The 20,124-nt window shown below is 47.4% G+C and overlaps 1 protein-coding gene across 10 annotated transcripts in view; it reads left to right on the top strand.

The window, feature by feature from the left end:
• Positions 1 to 18,670, top strand: part of Rap1gap2 (RAP1 GTPase activating protein 2) — a 208,584-nt gene extending 189,914 nt beyond the window's left edge. For all 10 annotated transcript variants that reach the window (XM_058580094.1, XM_058580099.1, XM_058580093.1 and 7 more), the window contains 8 exons: positions 3,438 to 3,575; positions 5,213 to 5,331; positions 9,154 to 9,267; positions 9,536 to 9,653; positions 9,841 to 9,967; positions 12,556 to 12,632; positions 13,035 to 13,072; positions 14,224 to 18,670. In XM_058580094.1, coding sequence (XP_058436077.1) covers positions 3,438 to 3,575; positions 5,213 to 5,331; positions 9,154 to 9,267; positions 9,536 to 9,653; positions 9,841 to 9,967; positions 12,556 to 12,632; positions 13,035 to 13,043 — 702 coding nt within the window. In that variant the 3' untranslated portion in view covers positions 13,044 to 13,072; positions 14,224 to 18,670. The remainder of the gene's footprint in view (positions 1 to 3,437; positions 3,576 to 5,212; positions 5,332 to 9,153; positions 9,268 to 9,535; positions 9,654 to 9,840; positions 9,968 to 12,555; positions 12,633 to 13,034; positions 13,073 to 14,223) is intronic.
• The last annotated feature ends 1,454 nt before the right edge of the window (positions 18,671 to 20,124 follow it).

Raw genomic sequence — 20,124 nt, forward strand, 5'->3', positions numbered from 1 at the left:
GGAAGGCCAGTGTGTTGATCAGTTGTCCATTAGATTGAAATGTGAAGTTCTTAAGATCATGTCCCCGAGAAGTTTCATTCAAAGCAAGCTTTATTTTAGGGCTTTGAGGTAAACTGTCACCTCTCTCTCACTAAGATTGGGACAGGAAAGCTGATTCTGAGTGTCAGGACTCATGCCAGGATTGGGCACACACCTTTCCTGCCCTCCTGTCACAGGAGGAGCCTTGTTGTATTCAGAAAGCATCTCAGGGAGGTACACATGCAGAGCAAAGGGAGGATCAGGTCCTAGCCCCTTCCCATGGCTGCAAGCAGCAGACCACCATCAGCCAATCCTTTCCTCAGACTTACCTCTCTGACTGACAGCAGCATCAGGGACACTTGAGGAGACAGTATCCTCCTGACAGCAGCTTCTGAGGTTTGTTTTTTCAGAGGTGGGGAGGTGGCACCCTGAAACCTCCTGATTTCTAGTCATCCTTAGTTCATCAGCCAGTTGAATTATTTTTCAATCTGGAAGCCTTGGCTCCTGGCTCCATCTCTTACCCACTCTGTGGCCTTGGACATATTCACTTTTCCAAACCTTTTCTAGCCAATGTCTGCCCTCCCTGCACCTTAGCACTATAAGAGTTCAATACGATCACATACGTGAAGCTGGTTAGACCGGATCCCATCACACAGGGCTTATTCCACACATCAAATCCTTTCTGGGAAAGAGACAGTGAGGAATATATCAGTTTGAAGTGACTTTAATAATGCTGGTAGTGGTGGTGGTAACAACACAAGAGGGCACAAGGAACATAAAGATGCTGAGATTTATGGAGCAGTCACCTCATTGAAGGAAACCCACTGTTCATTCCTGGATATGCCTCACCTTTCCTGCCCTCAGTTTCCCCAGGGGTACGGGACTTTACAATGCTTGGGTGATGGAGTGAATAGAACACGCTGACTGTTTCAGCCGTGTCTCAGAGACACTGTTGCTAGGCGACTCTGTTCTGTAGTCTAGAGAGGGAGAGAGATGATGTCTCTTAAGGGGCATCTTTGACTCAGACTTGAGAAGCCATATGACATCAGGAGTATGAGACTGTGGGTTCCGTGCCTTGTTCTCAGTAGCTCATCTGGGGGGCTGTCATCTTTACCATTAGCTTTCCTGAGTCTGCTTCCCTTGTCAGGATAGAAAGGCAGGCAGGCTGGGGTTCTTTGCAGTTGCCAAGCTTGGAGAATTCCTGGACTGAGAGGTTCCCAGGAGACCTGCTATTTGGGTTGGGGGCATTCTTCTTGCCATAGACTGAGCTCTTCCCTGGGTACCTCAAAGGAGAGAAGGGGTTTGTTCTTTTACTTAAGACCTCTAAGTTGGCACTGGAGGTGCATACACAGGTCTGAAGCCCATAGAGGAAGGGAGCTTCGCCCTTCTGCATTGGTTTTCTGGAGCTGGGGTTGGGAACTTCCTACCTAAGTAGGAAGGCTCACATGCTAAGTCCATTTACGCACAATAAGAGTACAAAGAAGACTCAGGTGACTCGGGCCTCAGTTGGTCAGAGGTGTCCAGGTTCTTCCTCTTTTTCTCTTTTGCATGTCTGGCTCATCAGCTTTGTCCCTCAGGCTTGGCCCCAAGGTGGCTGCCATATGTCTCAGGTGCAGACATGTCACATCTCATTTGGGAATCACTGAGTAAGCCTTTCTCCAATGCTTCCAGCAAAGGTCCCTCATGCTCCACTGACAAGGGAATGGGTTAAGGGGTAAAGCGACTGCTTCAGATGGATCATGACTTATTCCTGTGCCCCACAGAGGAGGAGGAGATATCGGCCAGGCTGTGGTTCTGTCAGCAAGGGGAATTGGGGGACTGTACTTGAGTCATTAATAATATCCACACACAGAAATCCTTGTCCTTGGGGTCCCTGGGCAGCTAATTGTAGTACCCCATAAACGCTGAGTCTTGTAACATGGCCCCAATTTTAGGAATATGTCTTAGGTACTTCTTGGTGGCAGGGTCCGTGTCTTATACTCCTTTAGCCTCTGGACTACAGTTCTCTTAGTTCCTGGAATGGTACTGGACACACAGGAAGCATGGGACAAATTTTTCTTCTTAACAATTAGAATAGCCACACTTATGAGGTAATTGTGATGCCCCAGGCTGTTCTAGGAGCCTTATGTGTTTTCTCCCAGTAACTCCATGGGGTAGGTAGCCTCCATCCCTTTTCACTGATAAGCCTTACGTACAAGCCAAGTTACTTGAGTAGGGTACCCAGTTCATGAGTGGTGGAGTAGAGAGTCCAAGTAGAAATCCTGGTGGTGCAACCCTGAGGCTTTCATGCTTTTTTTCATGCTAAGTTGCATTGCGGACTGGCTGTATTATTCAGCGACTGGGTGAGTGATCAAAGGGAGGTGACTCAGAGCTTCGGAGTCACTGGAGAGAACTTCCTCTTCCTAGAATTCTCATATCATCTTTGAAGGCTGCTGGACTAATGAGAACATCATCTATGGGGTAGCAGAATCCACCAGGACTTCACTTGTTGGGAAATGACCCATCATTTCTCCTCTCTGGTCTCATACAGAGCAACACTGCCCCGTGGGGCAGCCTGAGGGGTGGCTGTCACCCCAGGTCCATCCCCCCTCTGATCTTGCTGATTTAGCTGTTCTCCTCATCCTCACACACACTCTGACAAACCTGACCATCCCGCTTATCCTTTCCTGAGTACTGCACTGTTTTCCCGTGTGTCCCTGGCTCTTTGGTGGCCCTAGGTGGGCACAAGGCTCCAGTGACCTGAGTAGCTCCTTGCCCTTCATCATGTGCTGGGTGTAAGCACACATCTCCTCTTCCAGCAGCCATCAACCGTGGGCTTGGAAAGCAGGTGTGCCTTCAGCCCCGCAGGCAGGAGGAGGGCTCGATGTGAGGTTTGAGCAGATGAGCAGGACTTCCTCACAGTTCTACCAAGGATGGGTGGAGTCCCAGTTGCACAAAGCACCCTTGGGGATGACAGCAGAAAGTCCAGTGTAGACATGTGAATGGAAGGTTAGTTTTCTGAACAAAGAATCAACCTGCAGCCAGCATCTGATTTAATGTATTTAATCCCCGCCTCGATCCTGTGTGGAATGTGTAATTCCAGTTTTCCAAGTGAGGAAGCTGTACGTAGTTTAGAGAGGTTGGTAACTGGTCTGGTGTCACACAGGCTTCCCGAGCCCCGAGCCTCATTTCCTTTACCTAGAAGATGAGGATAGCAACCTTGGCCCACCTTGCAGGGAGCTGGGGCACTGACTCCCATAGCCTGCTGTCTGGTGCTTTGCCAGAGCATGGGACAGAATATGGGAAAGCACTGTGTCACCTCTGGTGACTGTGGCATGGGCCTCTGTGTCTGTGGGCACACATGCGACTATGCCAAGGGCAGGGTCATACAGAAGGGCCAGGTGCTGACCTGCAAACCTCTGTCATCCTTCTCCTTGCAGAGGGCCATCCGTGTACGCAGCCACTCCATGGAGACCATGGTGGGCAGTCAGAGGAAGCTGCACAGTGGAGGCATTCCTGGAAGTCTCAGTGGGGGCATTGTCCACAACAGCATGGAGGTCACCAAGACTACCTTCTCGGTAAGTGTGGCTGGCCCTAGGCCAGCATGTGGACCAGGGGAGGCTCCTCACTAAACCTATGCAGGAAGGGTGCCCCTGCCCAGGCTTGGGCTAGACAACTTGAGCAGGGCAAGCTGGATGATGGAGGGAAACTGAGTCCACTTGGGGGTGACTCACTCTTTGCCCTCTGATAATGGTTGCTTGGAGCCTCAGTCCCAGGTGGTACCTGGAATTGGCCTGGACTAGAAGTTCCCTTGTCTTGTTCTCTGAGTTTCTTTGACAGCTGGATCTCCTCCTTTGGGCCAATCCTACAAAATGGTCCTAGGGTGTGTTTCCCTGCCCAGGGGCTTGGGGCCCATGACTTGGAGAGGGGTGTCCTTGCTTCGTTATTGTTAATGATAGCAGTCGCCACCCCAGCTTGCTGTGTGCTAGATACCAGGCTAAGTAATCCATAGACAAGGTCTTTCCTGATTCCTGTTACAGCTGCCTGAGGCAGGTCCTGAAGCCATCTCTGTTCCACATTTGAGGAAATGGAGGCTCAGAGAGGTTAAGCAATTGCTGCAAGTCACTCAGCTAAGCTGAGGATCTGGGATTTGAATGCAAATCTTCCTGATTCAAAGTTTATCTTCTTCATCACTGCGTATACAGTGACAAAGGAGAGAGGGCCCTTTGGCTTTGGTCTGTGAGCTCAGGCCCAGTTGACTTATACCAGGGCTGGGCAGGCGAGGGAACCCTACTGCCAATCCATTTGTGTCAGGCAAAGTGGTTTTGGAATTGTATTTTCTAGGATTTTCTTTTCTTGTTCTTTTTCTGATAGTAGAACAAACTTACCATAATATTCATGATTCTAATTATAAATGGCTTTGCACAGTTAGTTTAATCTACCTATTGTCATGTTCCTTTGAGAAGGTCTATGAAGTGAGCATTCTGTGGTTGAGACTGAGGCTCAGAGAGTTTTGCAGTTTGCCCAGGGTTGCACACACATGATTGGCAGAAGTTGGGGCCTGGCTTAGAAGCTCTAAAGGTTGGCTCCAGGTTCCCATCTCTCCTTCCTCAATGTCCTGCCATTTCATTTTCACCCTGTGAGGCTCAGCGACTGTCCTGAATCAGAAACCTCTGCTGGCTCCACAGCTCCCCTTCCATCTGGTTATCGTGACTCCTCCCAGGCTCCGTGTACTCCTGAGCAGTGGATGGAGGGTCAGGAGCCCTTGGGTTCTTGTCCTCATCCTTCTAGTGATGTGCTGGCTGACCTCGATGAAATCGCTTCACCTTCTGGTCCTTGGCTTCCTCCCTGGTGAAATCGAGGGTTGAACCAGGGTTCTTGAGCTTTGAGGTTCTCAGTCTGTGATCCCATGAGTCATCCTGACTTTCTCAATATGTGGAGCTTTGCTGTGGTGGCCGTGACCCCAGCAGGAATTCTGGTCTTCCTTGGGCCATTGCTTGGGGCCAGTGACTTGTCTTAAGAACACAGAAAAAGACTGTGAGAGGCCTGAGCCGTGGGGTTTCAGCTCTTGTTATATAGATCCCATCTTTCCTAGCTGCATCGCTATCTTCTGGGGTCCCCTCCAGACCAGGCAAAATTTGTAGACCAGAGAGAGGGAAGGGAAGGAGACTCGAGTCTGGGGTGGGTGCACTCACTCTGGCAGTTTTCTCCGCAGCCTCCAGCAGCAGCTGCGACAGTGAAGAACCAGTCAAGGAGCCCCATCAAGCGGCGGTCAGGGCTCTTTCCCCGTCTGCACACAGGCTCTGAAGGCCAGGGGGATGGCCGGACACGATGGTAACTGTCAGGGGCCCCCAGCTCCAGCCCAGCTGTGGGATCTGTCAGCCTTCTCCACCTTGATAGCTGTCTGATACCCAACCTTGGGAAGAGCTTAGCTCAGATTGGGGAGGTGGCTTCTCTTTAACCCTGGCTCTGCTCAGGCTCCTGCCTGGTCATTTACTCACTCAGCTTTTTATCTACTGAGCCATTTGGCCACTCTCTCCATGGATCTCCAAAGTTGTTTTTGTAGCATTTTGATCCAGGCTAGAAACGTTTCCTGCGTTCTCGTCTTACAATGCTCGGTCCAATGTACACCCCCACCCCTGTACCTTTTTACGTCACTGGGGATTGAACTCAGGGCTTTGTACATGCTAGACAAGCACTCTACCACTGAGGGCACCCCCAGCTCCAAATGTCCCCTCCTATGGAAACTTTCCCTGATTGTGCCAGGCAGAGTTCATTGAACCTTCTTTTGTACTTCTAGAATGTTCTATTTTTTTTTTAATTTTTTATTGTTGGCTGTTCAAAACATTACATAGTTCTTGATATATCATATTTCACACTTTGATTCAAGTGGGTTATGAGCTCCCATTTTTACCCCATATACAGATTGCAGAATTACATCAGTTACACATCCATTGATTTACATATTGCCATACTAGTGTCTGTTGTGTTCTGCTGCCTTTCCTATCCTCTACTATCCCCCCTCCCCTCCCCTCCCCTCCCCTCTTCTCTCTCTGCCCCCTCTACTGGCATTCATTTGTCCCCCTTGTATTATTTTTCCCTTTCCCCTCACTTCCTCTTGTATGTACTTTTGTATAACTCTGAGGGTCTCCTTCCATTTCCATGCAATTTCCCTTCTCCCTCCCTTTCCCTCCCACCTCTCATCCCTGTTTAATGTTAATCTTCTTCTCATGCTCTTCCACCCTACTCTGTTCTTAGTTACTCTCCTTATATCAAAGAAGACATTTGGCATTTGTTTTTTAGGGATTGGCTAGCTTCACTTAGCATAATCTGCTCTAATGCCATCCATTTCCCTGTAAATTCTATGATTTTGTCATTTTTTAATGCAGAGTAATACTCCATTGTGTATAAATGCCACATTTTTTTTTTATCCATTCATCTATTGAAGGGCATCTAGGTTGGTTCCACAGTCTTGCTATTGTGAATTGTGCTGCTATGAACATCGATGTAGCAGTGTCCCTGTAGCATGCTCTTTTTAGGTCTTTAGGGAATAGACCGAGAAGGGGAATAGCTGGGTCAAATGGTGGCTCCATAGAATGTTCTATTTTTTTAAAGTAACTCTCATATTGCAGCATATTTAACCTGTTCTTATTAATCATCTTTCTGATCCTTTAATTGATGAACCCATTTGTTCTTTAATTCAGCAAGCAGCATTTATTGAGTGCCTGCCGTATGCTGGGCCTGGTGCTGAGTGCTTAGACAGGCGCAGCTGGACACCCAGGTCTGCCCTCTGCAGCACACAGTACTGGGAGGAAGACATTTAGATTCATTTCCAGATTTCTGGTTGTTGGCCTATAGCCCCGGGTGATGGTACCATCCCCCAAACTAGGTCATGCTGGACAAGGGACAGGTTTATGGAGGAGGACAAAAGGCTCTGTTTGGAACCTGCACATGTGAGTGTCATGGGCCACTCAGGAGAGATGTCCAATTCTTGAGTTTTGGAGAGAACACCTGACTGGAGAGGAAGGAGTTGGGTGACTCTGGAATAGACAGGCTGGTTAAAGACATGTTAATGAGTCAATATGAGTGTCCCCAGAGGGTATGTGGAGCACCAGTGTTTAAGGGCACATGGAGGACAGAGAGCTAGTGAACATGACAAGAGGAAAAGAGAGGAGAGGCTGTGGAGGTTGGGATCAGTGAAGCCAGGAGGGGGGAAATTTCATTAGTGTTGGATGTGCAGGCAAGTTTAGCACAGTGGCCCAGACCCCTGAGTGGGGCAGCGAGGCCATCAGAAGTACATTGAGGCATTTACCACCACTCGCATGGCTGTGATCAAAAAGACAGATAATAGGGCCTGGGTTGTAGCTTGGTGGTAGAGGGCTCGCCTAGCATGTGCGAGGCACTGGGTTTGATCCTCAGCACCACATAAAAATAAATAAATAAAATACAGTTATTGTGTCCATTTACAACTAAAAAAATAAAAATAGAAAAGGCAGATAATAATAAGTGTTAGGATGTAAAGAAATCAAGCCCTTATTCATTGCTGTTGGAATATGAAACAGTGTGATGACAGCTTTGGGAAACAGCCTGCAGTTCCTCGGAAGGCTGAACTAGAGTTACCCAGTAATGCCACCCCTAGGTATCTACTCAAGAGAATTGAAAACAATTGCCCATAAAAAAACGAATACACCAGCACCACTCAGTACACAAATGTTCATTGTAGCCTTATTCGCAATAGCCCAAGGTGGAAACAGTCCAAATGTCCATCACTTGATAACTAGATACATAAAATGGGGATATTATTTTCCAATGAAAACAACTAAAATTCTGATGCAGGCTATCACATAGTGAACTTTTGAAAACATTATGCTAGTGAAAGAAGCTAGACATAAAGACCATACCACATTATATGATTTCATTTATATGAAATGTCCAGATTAGCAAATCCATAGACAGAAAGTAAGTTAGTGGTTGGAGGAGAGTGGGGGCAAGAGATGGATAGACAGTGACTGCAAATGGAGCCAAGGTTTCTTTTGGGAGGTCTAAGAATTAGACTGTGGTAATGATTACACAATTCTGTGAATATACTAAAAACCGTTTAATTGTCTACTTTAAATGAATGAGTTGTGTGGTATGTGTATTGTGTCTCAATGATGCTGTTTTTTTAAATGTATTTTTTTAGTTATAGATGGACACAATATCTTTATTTTGTTTATTTTTATTTTTTTATGTGGTTCTGAGGATCGAACCCAGTGCCTTACATGTGTAAGGTGGGCGCTCTGCCACTGAGCCACAACCCCAGCCCTCAATGATACTGTTATTAAAAAAAAAGTGCATTGCTGGTCATGGTGGTGCATGCCTATATGCTCAGTGATTAGGAGGCTGAGGCAGGAGAATTGCAAGTTCGAGGTCAGCTTTAGCAACTTAATGAGACCCTTTCTCAAAATAAAAAATAAAAAGGGATGAGGATGTAGCTCAGTGGTAAAGTCCCCCTGGGTTCAATCCCCAGTCCCTCTTCCCCCTTCCCCTTAAAAAAAAAAAAAACGTTCATTGAGAACAAAGCTATTGTGTATTGTGTACTTAACAGCTGGCACAGGGTAAATGGTCTCTACTAAACTTTAAGGTAAGGGAACTTCTGGACCCTTGGGTCAAGAGTAGCCCTTTGCTCTCTAATACCCAGACCTACTATCTCACATAGATCCAGGGGCCTCATATTACAGTGTGTATACAGGGTGTCCCCCCAGAGTCACACAACAGATGGTCCCCCTGGAACCTTCCAGGAATCCATACATATTGGACTGTTTCCTGTATAGACTCTACTCTGTTTCCTGTGGGGCCCTTTCTCAATTCATAGCTTTGCCTGGTGGGACAGCCAGCTTGGGTGAGGGGTAGACTTGGGCTGGATCCAGGGTTCCTGTTTGATGGGCCTGAACTCTTACCCACGAACCTAGAGTGGGCTTTTCTGTAAGGGAACACAAAACCCTGTTGGCTGTTGTAGTCTCAGGGGCTCAGGTGAGAAAGGAAGTCCTGTAGCCATGCTTTAAAGGTAGGGGTCTGCTGAACCCCACAGTCAGAACTCTGTCTTGGACCTGGGGGTGGACTGGCATATTGGGAGCTGGCTCCATGGTATCACTCTCTTCATTCTCATTCCCTCAGTGACAGTGCATCCAGCACCCCCAAGACCCCAGATGGCGGACACTCTTCTCAGGAGATAAAGTCTGAGACCTCATCCAATCCCAGCTCTCCGGAAATATGCCCCAATAAAGAGAAGTAAGAAAGTGAGGGTGAAGGAAAGGCTGGCTTTCCTCATTTGGAGTCCTGGAACATGGGCTTCTGCCTCTAGGCAAGCTGAGAGTCTGTTTCCTCTGGAACTTTCTGGAACACAAAGATTGGCGGGGGAGGGGGGCACAGGAATTATTGTGGGCAAGTTCAGGTCTCAGCTGGGCCTGTTCCATTCTCCATCTGGGAAGGGCCTGAGGGCTGAAAGGGGTCTTGGTTTCCTGTGACTGGGGCTGGCCTCGCTTCCTGTTCCCTGCAGGCCCTTCATAAAGTTGAAGGAGAACGGCCGGGCCAACATCTCCCGCTCCTCCTCCAGCACCAGCAGCTTCAGCAGCACTGCAGGAGAGGGCGAAGCCATGGAGGAGTGTGACAGTGGGGTAAGTGTGCCCATTCCAACCTGTGGAGGGTATCCTGGGACTGAGACAGCAGAAAGGAAAGAGCAGGTCCACTGGGGTAGGAGGCTCTGGGCTTGTGGGGGTCCTATCTCAGGCCTCTCTGGGCACGGGACCCTGTGGGGCTTCCGAGGGTGCACTGACCTCTCTCACCCAGTCTCTCTCTCCCCAGAGCAGTCAGCCGTCCACAACCTCACCTTTCAAGCAGGAGGTGTTTGTCTACAGCCCGTCCGCGAGCAGTGAGAACCCCAGCCTGGGGGCAGCTGCCACCCCCATCATCATGAGCCGGAGTCCAACAGGTCAGTGGCTTTTGGTGGTGTTTGCAGCGTGGCTGGAGGGGTTGTGTGTGCAATGTGGCTGGAGGGGTTGTGTGTGTAATGTGGCTGGGAGGGCAGGATGTGCCTTGATCACTGTTCATGTGGTATGCGCCCCAGGCACGCTGGTCTGGCCAGTTCCTGTCCACCTCTGAGATGTCGGCCCTTCAGCCTACCAGCTCTTTTAATCTGCCCATCAACCTTAAGTAGCCTGTGTTCTTATTTTCTTTTTATGTATGGAAACTGAGGCTCCAAGAGTTCAGTGATCTGCGGGAGATGCCATAATTGAGGAGCTAGAATCATGAGGTTAGAAAGCTGAGTGTGCTCCCTACCTTTGATGCTACCCCATCAGCCATCCTGGGCCCCTCTGTCATGGCTTTGATCCTGATGATACAAGGCTAAGAGGGAGGAGCAGCATGTGAGAAGGCTGGAGGAAATGAGAGACTTGGCATTGTGGAACCTTATGTGATTCAATGCAGCTGGAATTCATGGGGAGGCGTGAGAGAGGAGAGACAGGCTGCAGTAGTCACAGGTGGGCTGCCAGGAGATTCTGGTGGGAATTGTAATGCTGTCACTCCTAGAGGGGTCTCAAGCCTTGAAGGTCTTAAGTAGAAAAGTGCCATCTGGAATTGAGAAAGAGCATTTTGGCTGCTGCATGCTGAGTATGGAAAGGTTGACAGGGAGCTCGAGCCGGGAGGGGGAACAGAAGGAGCACAGTAGGGCGGTGGAAGGAGATGAGGCCCCAGAGAGGATGGGAGAGGATGTCAAGGAGGTAAATGGTAGTGGGAATTCTGGGAGAACAGGCCTTTTGAGGTTTTGGGATCCCTGCAGTTGGGCAGAGTAAGAGGCCCCAGCTCTGGAAGAGGGGAAAGAGCAGGCCCTGAGAGCTATCTAAGTGGCCCTGTGTGATAGGCACTCTCTATCCAGGTGGGTATTGTAGGTGCCCAGAAATCAAAGTCCTTGAGGCAGGCAGCACAGCATGGGGCACGCGTAGGACTCTGAAGCTTGCATGCAAAGCCTGGATCTGCCACTCACTAGTGATGTGACATTGGGCAAGTTACTAGGTTTATGCTTATAAGGGACATAGAACTATTAACCCAAGTGTGAATTAAATGATTGGGATAGAACAGTAGTATGATCAGTGGTTTTAGGTGGGGGCAGATATGCTTCTCAGGGAATCTTTGGCAATGTCTGGAAACATTTTTGGTTTTCATGATTGTGGAAGGGGGGAGGGACCCTGTGATAACCAGGTAGTTAGCGATACTGCTCAACAATGTACCCAACCTCCAACAAAGGATTATCTAGCTCAAAATGGAATAATTTTAGAAATTCTATCCAAACGTTAAGGACACAGGAAGGGTCATTGGGCTGTTACAATGGTTTCAGCCAAAATACATCTGGGGTTCTCATGGCGAGGTGTGTTGGTGAAAAGGGTCAGAAATGTCAAAGGGAAGATATAGGGAAGATCATGGTCAAGAGCAAGTGATCTTTTATCTTAGTGTTTCCCAGTTAATGGAGCAGTTCATGCCTTCCTCTCATTCACCTCCCATTTGAAGCTGGGTTCTAATCAGACAGGCCTACTTTTCTGAACCTCCATTTCCTCCTCTGTAAAATGGGATAGTTTTACACATTCCTGGATTTTTAAGGGTTAGTTAGTTAAATGTTGATAGAATGAATGAAAGAATCTATAACCAAACCTAGTACCTATGTGGCACTAAACAAATATCAAAATGAATAATATGTAGAGTAAGAGAAGCTTATAGAGAGTCTACGATATATTGAAGGTCACTCAGGGCAAAAGGGAACCTGGATCACGTCTGGTAACTCTTGTCTAGTGCTTATTGCACCTCCCAGTGATGAAAAAATGTGGTTTTAACATGAATATTGACTGATATTATCATTTATGTTAACCAGTACTTTATATTAAGAGAACTTCAGCCATTTGTTAAGGTCATGAGCAACGTTTTTACTGAGTCAGATAATAATTTTCAAATATCAGAAGAGTATTTACCCAGTTTTTTGGCACTATTCACAATGAAATGGCTGTAGGCACAGCACATTTTCAAATATAATCCACATGATTACTTTCTCCATTAGTTTCTTAAGTCTAGACAACAAAACAATAAATCATGCCTGATTTGTAGCATTTGCCGGTTGATCTCAAGCTATTTCCATGATGTCCTTGAACATGGGCTGGGAAAAAGTACTGTTCACCCCTGTGGGGTGTTTCTGTCACAGATACAATGGACGCAAAAGTATAGACAATAGTAAAATCTAGTAAAATAGTGAGGACATGATGAATTTTGAGTATTTATTACTTTTTGAATATAATTTATTTACTCAAAAGCTTTTATCATTTAATTTTTAAAACTTTCTTGTGTTTAACAACCAGCTCATACCATTTCTAGAAGTTTAAGAGTTGGCTCTGATGCATGTTCACATGGGCTACTATGCCTTGAGGCAAGGCAGGGAGGCCCCTTTCTCTTGGCTTCCACAGACAGTCTCTCTCTCCATTCAGTTCTCGTGACCTCTGCCGTTCCATCTCCTTTTCATGGACATTCTCCTTTTCTTAGATGGCAAAAGCAGAAACTCCCCAAGATCAAACCTGAAATTCCGCTTTGATAAGCTCAGCCATGCCAGCTCCAGTGCGGTAAGGATCTGGGTGTGAGGACCACCCCCCATCCCAGGCTCCTCCAAAAGCCAGCTTTCTTTCCTGTGGGCTGGAAGGGGAGCATGTCTCAGATATCACATGGTGGTTCCCTGAGAGGGGAAGGGAGGTTCTTGTCAGATCTGGGGGTGATACCACCTGTCCCCCCATGGTGTAGGCATCAGCCAGGTGTTCATCAGCTACTTTTGCCATACCTTTCACATTTGAGCCACCATTGGACACACACAGCTGTGTCCAGATCTGCAATGTGAACCACTGTCCCCTGGGGCCCCTGTCCCTTCCTAAGGTCACCAGATTGTTGAGAGGAGAGTGTGCAGAGGTTGCAGGTGGAGCAGATTGCTATCTTGTTATTTAAAACTCTTGTATGGATATTTCTTGAAACAGGGTCACTAATGGAAAGTGGAGTCCTTTGCCTGTCCAAGGTAAGTATTTGTTTTGCAGTGGCCACAAGGAGAGTTGTGTATTCCTTTCAGATCAGGGTACCAGCTAGGTGTAATGGCACACGCCTGTAATGTCAGCGACCTGGGAGGCTGAGGCAGGAAGATCACAAATTCAAGGCCAGGCTCAGCAACTTAGTGAGACCCTCAGCAACTCAGCAAGACCCTGTCTCAGAATGAAAAATAATAAGGGCTGGGAAAGTTGCTCAATGATTGAGTACCCCTGGGTTTAATCCCCAGGAACAACCCCCACCAGAAAAAAAGATCAGGGTGCTGGTGACCTTATGACCTGAGAATGGTCAGAGAGCTGCTACCAGCTGGGGAGGTCCACACAGTGGCCTTATCTCCAAACATCCATGATGGGCTTCCCTAAGTCTATGAAGGGAAGAAAGGGAGGATGCCTTGGGTGTGGAAGGGAGGGGTTACCCAGTGGGATTGGTGCAGTTCACTACAAAGATCTCCCCCAAACTGGTGAGTCTGATTGCAGCAGGTGGAAGGGATCAAGGCCAGAGTCCATTTCCTTTCCTGGAGGGAGGAGTTTCTCAGCTCACCTGTTGCTTCCCTGATCTTAGGTAGCCTTTCCCTCCTTGTGTCTTTGGCCAAGGCTCTAGGCTAGAATGTGTCCTTCCTTCATGCCAAGAGATGCTCTTGCTCAGGAAAAAGTATAAGGGACAGCCCCAGGGAGACCTCTGCTCTCAGCCTCTGCCCAGGGGTTCATGTGGTTCCAGCAGAGCAGGGCAGGAGTCCTCCATGATTAAGTTTCTGCTCCTACTAGTGAAGACACCAGAACCCATCTGAACTCCTGACCCTCCCCCACCTGGAATCTCAGGTGGATGAGTCACATTAGGGACCATGGAAAAGGGCACTTTAAGCCTGTTTATGAGAAAACAGAAGAGAAAATGGGAATGTCAACATTCACCTCTAACATCTATCATGGGCTTCAGATGCTTCTCTTTACCAAAGTAATGTTCATACCCAACTGCCAGGGCTGTGTAAATGAAGTCAGGGACCCTTATGTTGGACACCCTCCTTGTCCTGAGTGCAGCTGGTGGGCTGTGGTTATGTAACGGTGTATTTATCTTTCCTGCTTTTATGGAATGCTCGCTCATCTTCTCACTTCCCCTTGTCTTCTGCAGGGAAGCCCAGTTCTGTCCTGTAGAAGGCTCCTGTTCCAGCAGTTTGGGGGTGCCATCTGCTACTCTGACCATCACAGGCCTGTTGCCCTACTGGCCACCTGCCCATCAGACCGGCTTCCTGTGCCATGTCCCAACCTGACCACGGCCCTGCTGGCTCCTTTATCAACATACCCTGCAAGAATCTTCCCATTTCTGGACAAGGCTTCATTCCTGGAGGCTCCTCTGCTCTTGACCTCCAGCTGTGATGTCTGTCTGGGTCATTTGTCATCATCTTGCTTTGTCTGAAGGACAGAGAGTTGGGCAAGAAGGGATCTAGGTATGGGAGCTCAGTCAGAGACTGGGGAGCTCATTTGCTTCAGAGGCAGAAGGTGATGAGGTGGAGAGCAGAGGTGATAGCAGAACATAAGGTGGGCCCTGTCTGTCCTTGGTCACCGTGCAGTGCCTTCCTGGACTTGGAGACAGGAGCTTCACCACCACCAGTGCATTTAGTGATGTAGTGGAGGTAGAGGGGCTGCTTTCCCAGGAGCCAAGACTAGCAACATCTTGGAGGTTGTCCTGATAAAAATAGGCTCCAAGCTGGGTGCATACCTGTAATTCCAGCAACTCTGGAGGCAGGAAGATTGCAAGTTCAGGACCAGCCTTGGCACTTAGAGGGACTTTTTCTCAAATTAAAAAATTAAAAGCATGGGGATGTAGCTCAGTGATAAAGCAACTTTGGGTTCAATCCCCACCCCCACCCCCACCTATCCCACCAAAAAAACCCTCCATTGGTCCCTGATCTCTGGAACTCCAAACATATACCTGCTTTTGTGCAAAACATTTCTGATCTAGTCCCAGGGAAAGGTCCAGGGATGCTGTCATCCGTGTTGCTAGGGGCTTGGGCTTGTGGAAGCACAGAGACTGAGCTGGGTATGTCTGAGACCTGGGCTGCACACTTCCTTGATTGTAGCTGAAACTTTTTCCCCACTAATTTTATGCAGATTCCTGACTATCCTTGATGTGGGAGAAGCACCAGAAAATCTTGCCCCTTTGAGCAGACATTTTGTTTCCCTAGGAACAGCTGGGAAGCCAGGAATGAGAAGGAGTTCTGAGAGAGGGAACAGGCCAATGCTGGGCATTTGAGGAAAACTACAGGGCCTGAGGGCTCAGCCAGCCTCCACTGGGTCCCAGTCTCCACTGGTTGTGGAAGACATAGTTATTTCAATCCCCCTATGAGTGAGAGGGGAAGAGGTGAGCTGGGGGGTATGACGTGGCAGATTCTGGTCAGGCCAATGTGTGGGGGTTGAACTTAAGTGTGGGAAAGGAATGCAGTGTCCCTCAGACCCTGCATGTCCTTGGCATCTGTGGAGTGTCTAGTGCAGCCTTGGGAGCTGCTTCCATTTACTGTGCCCTCTGGGCATGTCTGGGGCTCCATCCCCCAAGCCTCTTACCCTTTCCAATCAGAGCCACTTTCTCTGGGATGAGCCAGCTGTCCTGAGGGAAAGCCCCCTGGCCTCTCACCTATCTTAGTCTGCAGGGTGTTTTTGCTGCTGGGTTTAGGGTGAGGCACCCTCCAAGTCAAATACAGTCTGAACAGCAGACCCTGGGTGGTGCTGCAGCTTGAAGCGCACAGGGCCTCTGGCATAGGTGGTACAGTGCTGCGCTGCTGGGGTGTTGCTGGCTGGGCTCCCCATTTTAATGAGCAGATGACAAGATTTCTAATCAAGTGCTTTATCTATACAAGGATCTGGACCCAATCCCAAGTCAAAGCATAGAAATGCAACACATTTTTTTGGACTGATATTTCCTCCTTACTTTTGCCATTAGCACAAAATTTTGATCTTTCATTTCCCACTCTCGTGTTGGATCCTGTCTGCAGACTGGGAGTGACTGCACCCCTTACCCTGTGTGGGACATGTGCTTACATAAAGTACTAGTCTGGTAAGATTTATTCTAGTTAGGAGGTCAACAAAAGATCTTTTTAGCTGAAAGTCAGTGTAGTGGCACCCACTGCTGGAACGAGGCCTGCAGGTCTGGCGGCTTTCTGTTGGCTGGGTTTCTGAAGGAGCTTGAAAGGTCGAACTGCATTTCTTTGAAAATGATTACAGGCTTCGGGCTCGCCTCTCTGGGTAGCTAGTATTTACAGTTGGTTGTGCCATGTTATATTGCATTCTGGGGTCCTTTGAGGTTTCCAGATTGTCCCCATGCTGTCCTGTATGGGAATGTCATACCTCCCTGTCTCTACTGCTCTAACTGCTCCTTCTGCAGCTACTATGTGCCTGTTGGGCTTTGCCCCTGGCTCTGGGCCGGTGGGCAGGATGGCTGGGTGTGTTCAGAAAAACAGACACAGGTTTGCTCCTGAAGAAGTACAGACATGGGAGGTGGTCTTCACCCTCGGCTTGCTGTTGGGGTACTCTGGGTAGGATCTGAGCTGCCACCTTCCTCTAGATCATGCCTCTCCATCTTTAGAAAGTCCATTTATTGGCTTCCAGAGTATGCATTATCTACCTACCTGAGGTCCTAGTGGAGACAAGGAAGAAGTGGATGGGAATGTGGCCCAGTCTCCCCTCACTCTCCTGGACCATGGGCAGCAGCTCAGGTTCTTGGAGGGCTGTCCCCCACCTTACCCCACATTCTGATCCAGAATGACTGTCCTTTTATTGCTACACTCAGTCTTGGGGCTCAGAGACTTGCTGAAGCCCCCTAAGCCCTTATGACTGAATTTGTGTAGATGGTGCTTATGTTGGTATTTGGGGCATTTCCACTATGACCTTCATGAGAGGTTCTTCCGGTCACATCTCTGTCTCTGGGGACCACCTGACTCACAGAAGAAACTACCCTTTGCAGGTGCTGTTGGGCACCCAGATGTCTCTAGCTCCACTGATGCTTGAAAACAGCTGCAGAAAAACTTGAGATAGAAGGTCTTAGGTGGAGTTTCTGCCTATGCTAATGAATGTCAAATGATGTTTCTTAGAAAATATGTGGTTCAGTTTTTGGGGGCATAGTCTTGAAGCCCAAGCCTTCTGCCTTCTTTTACCATCTCATTCAACCATGTCATGACCCACATGTGAAACCTTAGCCCCAGTGAACCCATAGCCAGCTAGTGGCAAAGCTGAGACTAGAACTCACAGCCCAGGGTTCTGTCCTCTGCACCAGCTGTGTGACTGATAGAGAAAGTGACTGGACCTTCCAGGTTTGGGGGAAGCCATGTTGGGAGGTGCAGCACCTGGTGGGTCCTTGGTCTCTGCTATTTTCTGTCAGGAGGGCTCTTCTCTTGGATTGGTCAGTGAGGACCCCGGGATTTGATTTGAGCAAAGAGAATGGAGAGGAAAAGGGATTCCAGGGAACTGCTCCTCAGTGACCTCTGGTCTTCAGCTCCAGTCTATAAGGTGGCGGAGGCCAGGGCACAGATGCAGTTCACCACCCCCAGCTTCCTTGCTGCAAATTAAGACAGAAGGTGGTAAAAGAAAACTCTCTCATTTTTCTCTGATTCTTAAAGGAAAGTGATTAATAGGAACCTAGGTTCAATTGATCAGCCGGGACATGGCCTATTTCACTTTCCTTACCTTGACCCTAGAAGGTGCCAACTCAAACACTACCTTTTTCATTTGTTTCTTAGTCTATAGATTCAGCTGTGTTGTGGGGAATGGTGGGGGATTCAAGTAGATCTTACAGCTCCAGGGGCTGGAAGGGACCAGGCCAGTCATCCATGTTCAGGACCCTCTGGCTCCTCCCCCACTCCAGCTATTCCTTATCAAAGTCAAGGGTAGGACAATGAAGTTTGCCAAGGCTGCCCCTGCAGCTTGGTGGGGGCCTGTGGGGGCATTCCTCTACCCAGTTCCAGTATCTGTTTTACCATCAGCCCCGCATCCACCCCTATTCCCACCCCTCTCCTTTCAGCTGGGCCATGTACCCCTTTGTGAGGAAGAAGATACCCCCACTTAGGGCCACAGGCAGCGGAGTCCTGCCTACTGAGAGGCTGTTGGGACAGAGGCTCTGTCCTGTGCCTTATCAGCCCTGGGGAGAGGATGTTTGGCTGGAAGACTGGAATTTAATTGCCATTGTCTTTGATTTTGTGATATTTCTGCTTGGAGGGGTGAAACCCCCCTTCCCACTCTTTAGCATGTGTGCCAACTCTCCCCTGTCATGGGTGTTACCCTTCGACACTCCAGCTCAGGGAGTGCTGATGTCCTCATGTGAAGAGATTCCTGTGTGATAGAACCTAAGAAATGTAGCTTGGAAGTGACCCCTGTGACGATGACGTTTCTTTCTTTCCTCTTAGTGAGGAGGTGATTTGTAGATCCTGACTGCCTATGTAATGTAAATAGTGTACATTTAATTTATTGCTATGGTAGCATATTGTATTTGTTAATGTATAAAACAAATTCTAAAAGGTTGACAAATGTATATTTTGTTGCTTAAATGTGTCTTTGCAGAAATTGACAATAAATAACATATTTTGTGTCCATCAGTGTTCCAGCTTCTTTTGCGGGTGGCCCCAGGCCTGGGTATCACCTTTCAGTTCACTGGAGGTTGCATATTAGCTGGCCTATGGATCTGTTAACTTTGGCTTGAAAAGCATTGAAATTTTTTTAAAGATGAGTCATCAATGTTTCAAAACTAATCACAACTTTCAAAAATATACCTAGAAATTTCACATAAAAATCTCAATTTTCTGTTTCTCTTAAAAAATCAGATGCTGAATCTGCTTCTCAGGTGTGAATTCATCAGAGCTCACTGGAATCTGTCTTTTTTTGGGTGGGACCTGATTACACCACAGTTTTCACCATTCTTTATTGTCCACCTCTGGACCATTTTACTCTTTCCCATTATTTGTTTGCATCTATAGGTATGAGTTTAGACCCTGATATTCACTGATTTATCTCTATCCTGCAATTTTCTTCCTTTTCCCCACTTTCTCAAATTACTGATTCACTTATTTAAGGATTCTTTCATAACTAAAAAACCTCTGTTCCTGTTCTTCTTTGACCCTCAAATGGTCACACCCCTCTTTTTAAAAAAATATTTTTAGTTGTGAGTGAACACAGTACGTTTATTTTACTTTTATGTGTGCTGAGGATCAAACCCAGTGCCTCACACATGCCAGGCGAGCACTCTATCACTGAGTCACAGCCCCAGCCCTGGCCACACTCTTTTATACACTCTGCTTTACACTGTTTGGGTCTAGATATAGAAGTAATACCTGTAAATAATTTTTTTCTTAAGAAGATTGAAGACAAGGAACAAATCTTTGAATAACTGACAGGAATTCATTTTGTGATCCTGGGCAAATTACTTCCCATGATTTGCATTTTCTTTTATGTATATTCAGAAATCTAACCCATGTGTAAAGCATAAAGATAAAAATGAGTTCATAATTGGAGAAGAGCTTTGAAAAAAATGGCAAGTATTATTTAATCACCAGAAGTTCAATAATAATGATGATAACCATGGTACCAGATGACATTTATTGCTAGCTGACCATGTGGTAATTGTTTTACATATGTAGTCAGTTTTGTTATGACATTCTAGTTCCTAAAAATAACACTGCGTGAAATCATGCAACCACAGGACTAATGGGAAAAGTGGGGGTAGGTGCATAATACTCAAAAACTTTATCAGTGACACATAAACATAAAAGGTTATGTTTATACCATACTTAATAAAAATGGTAATAATTTTGTACATGTTGATGGTTAGGAAGTACATAAATATTATAATACATAAGGCATTTGAGCTTGAAAAAGGCCTGAAGTTTGCTTGTGGAGGTGGGTGTTAGAAGGGTTGTCACTTATGAATTATTATGAAGACGTAGAGGGGATTTTTTTCTGAAATTGGATGGGTGATGATAACACCAGATATGGATGGGTGTGGCTGTAGCACACACGGTATATAGAGGTAGGTGATAGATATTTGAGGTGC

The sequence above is a fragment of the Marmota monax genome, unplaced genomic scaffold (genome assembly GCF_021218885.2).
Source record: "Marmota monax isolate L192 unplaced genomic scaffold, Marmota_monax_Labrador192_F-V1.1 WCK01_AAM20220418_F8-fsc00138, whole genome shotgun sequence".
Classification (NCBI taxonomy): domain Eukaryota; kingdom Metazoa; phylum Chordata; class Mammalia; order Rodentia; family Sciuridae; genus Marmota; species Marmota monax.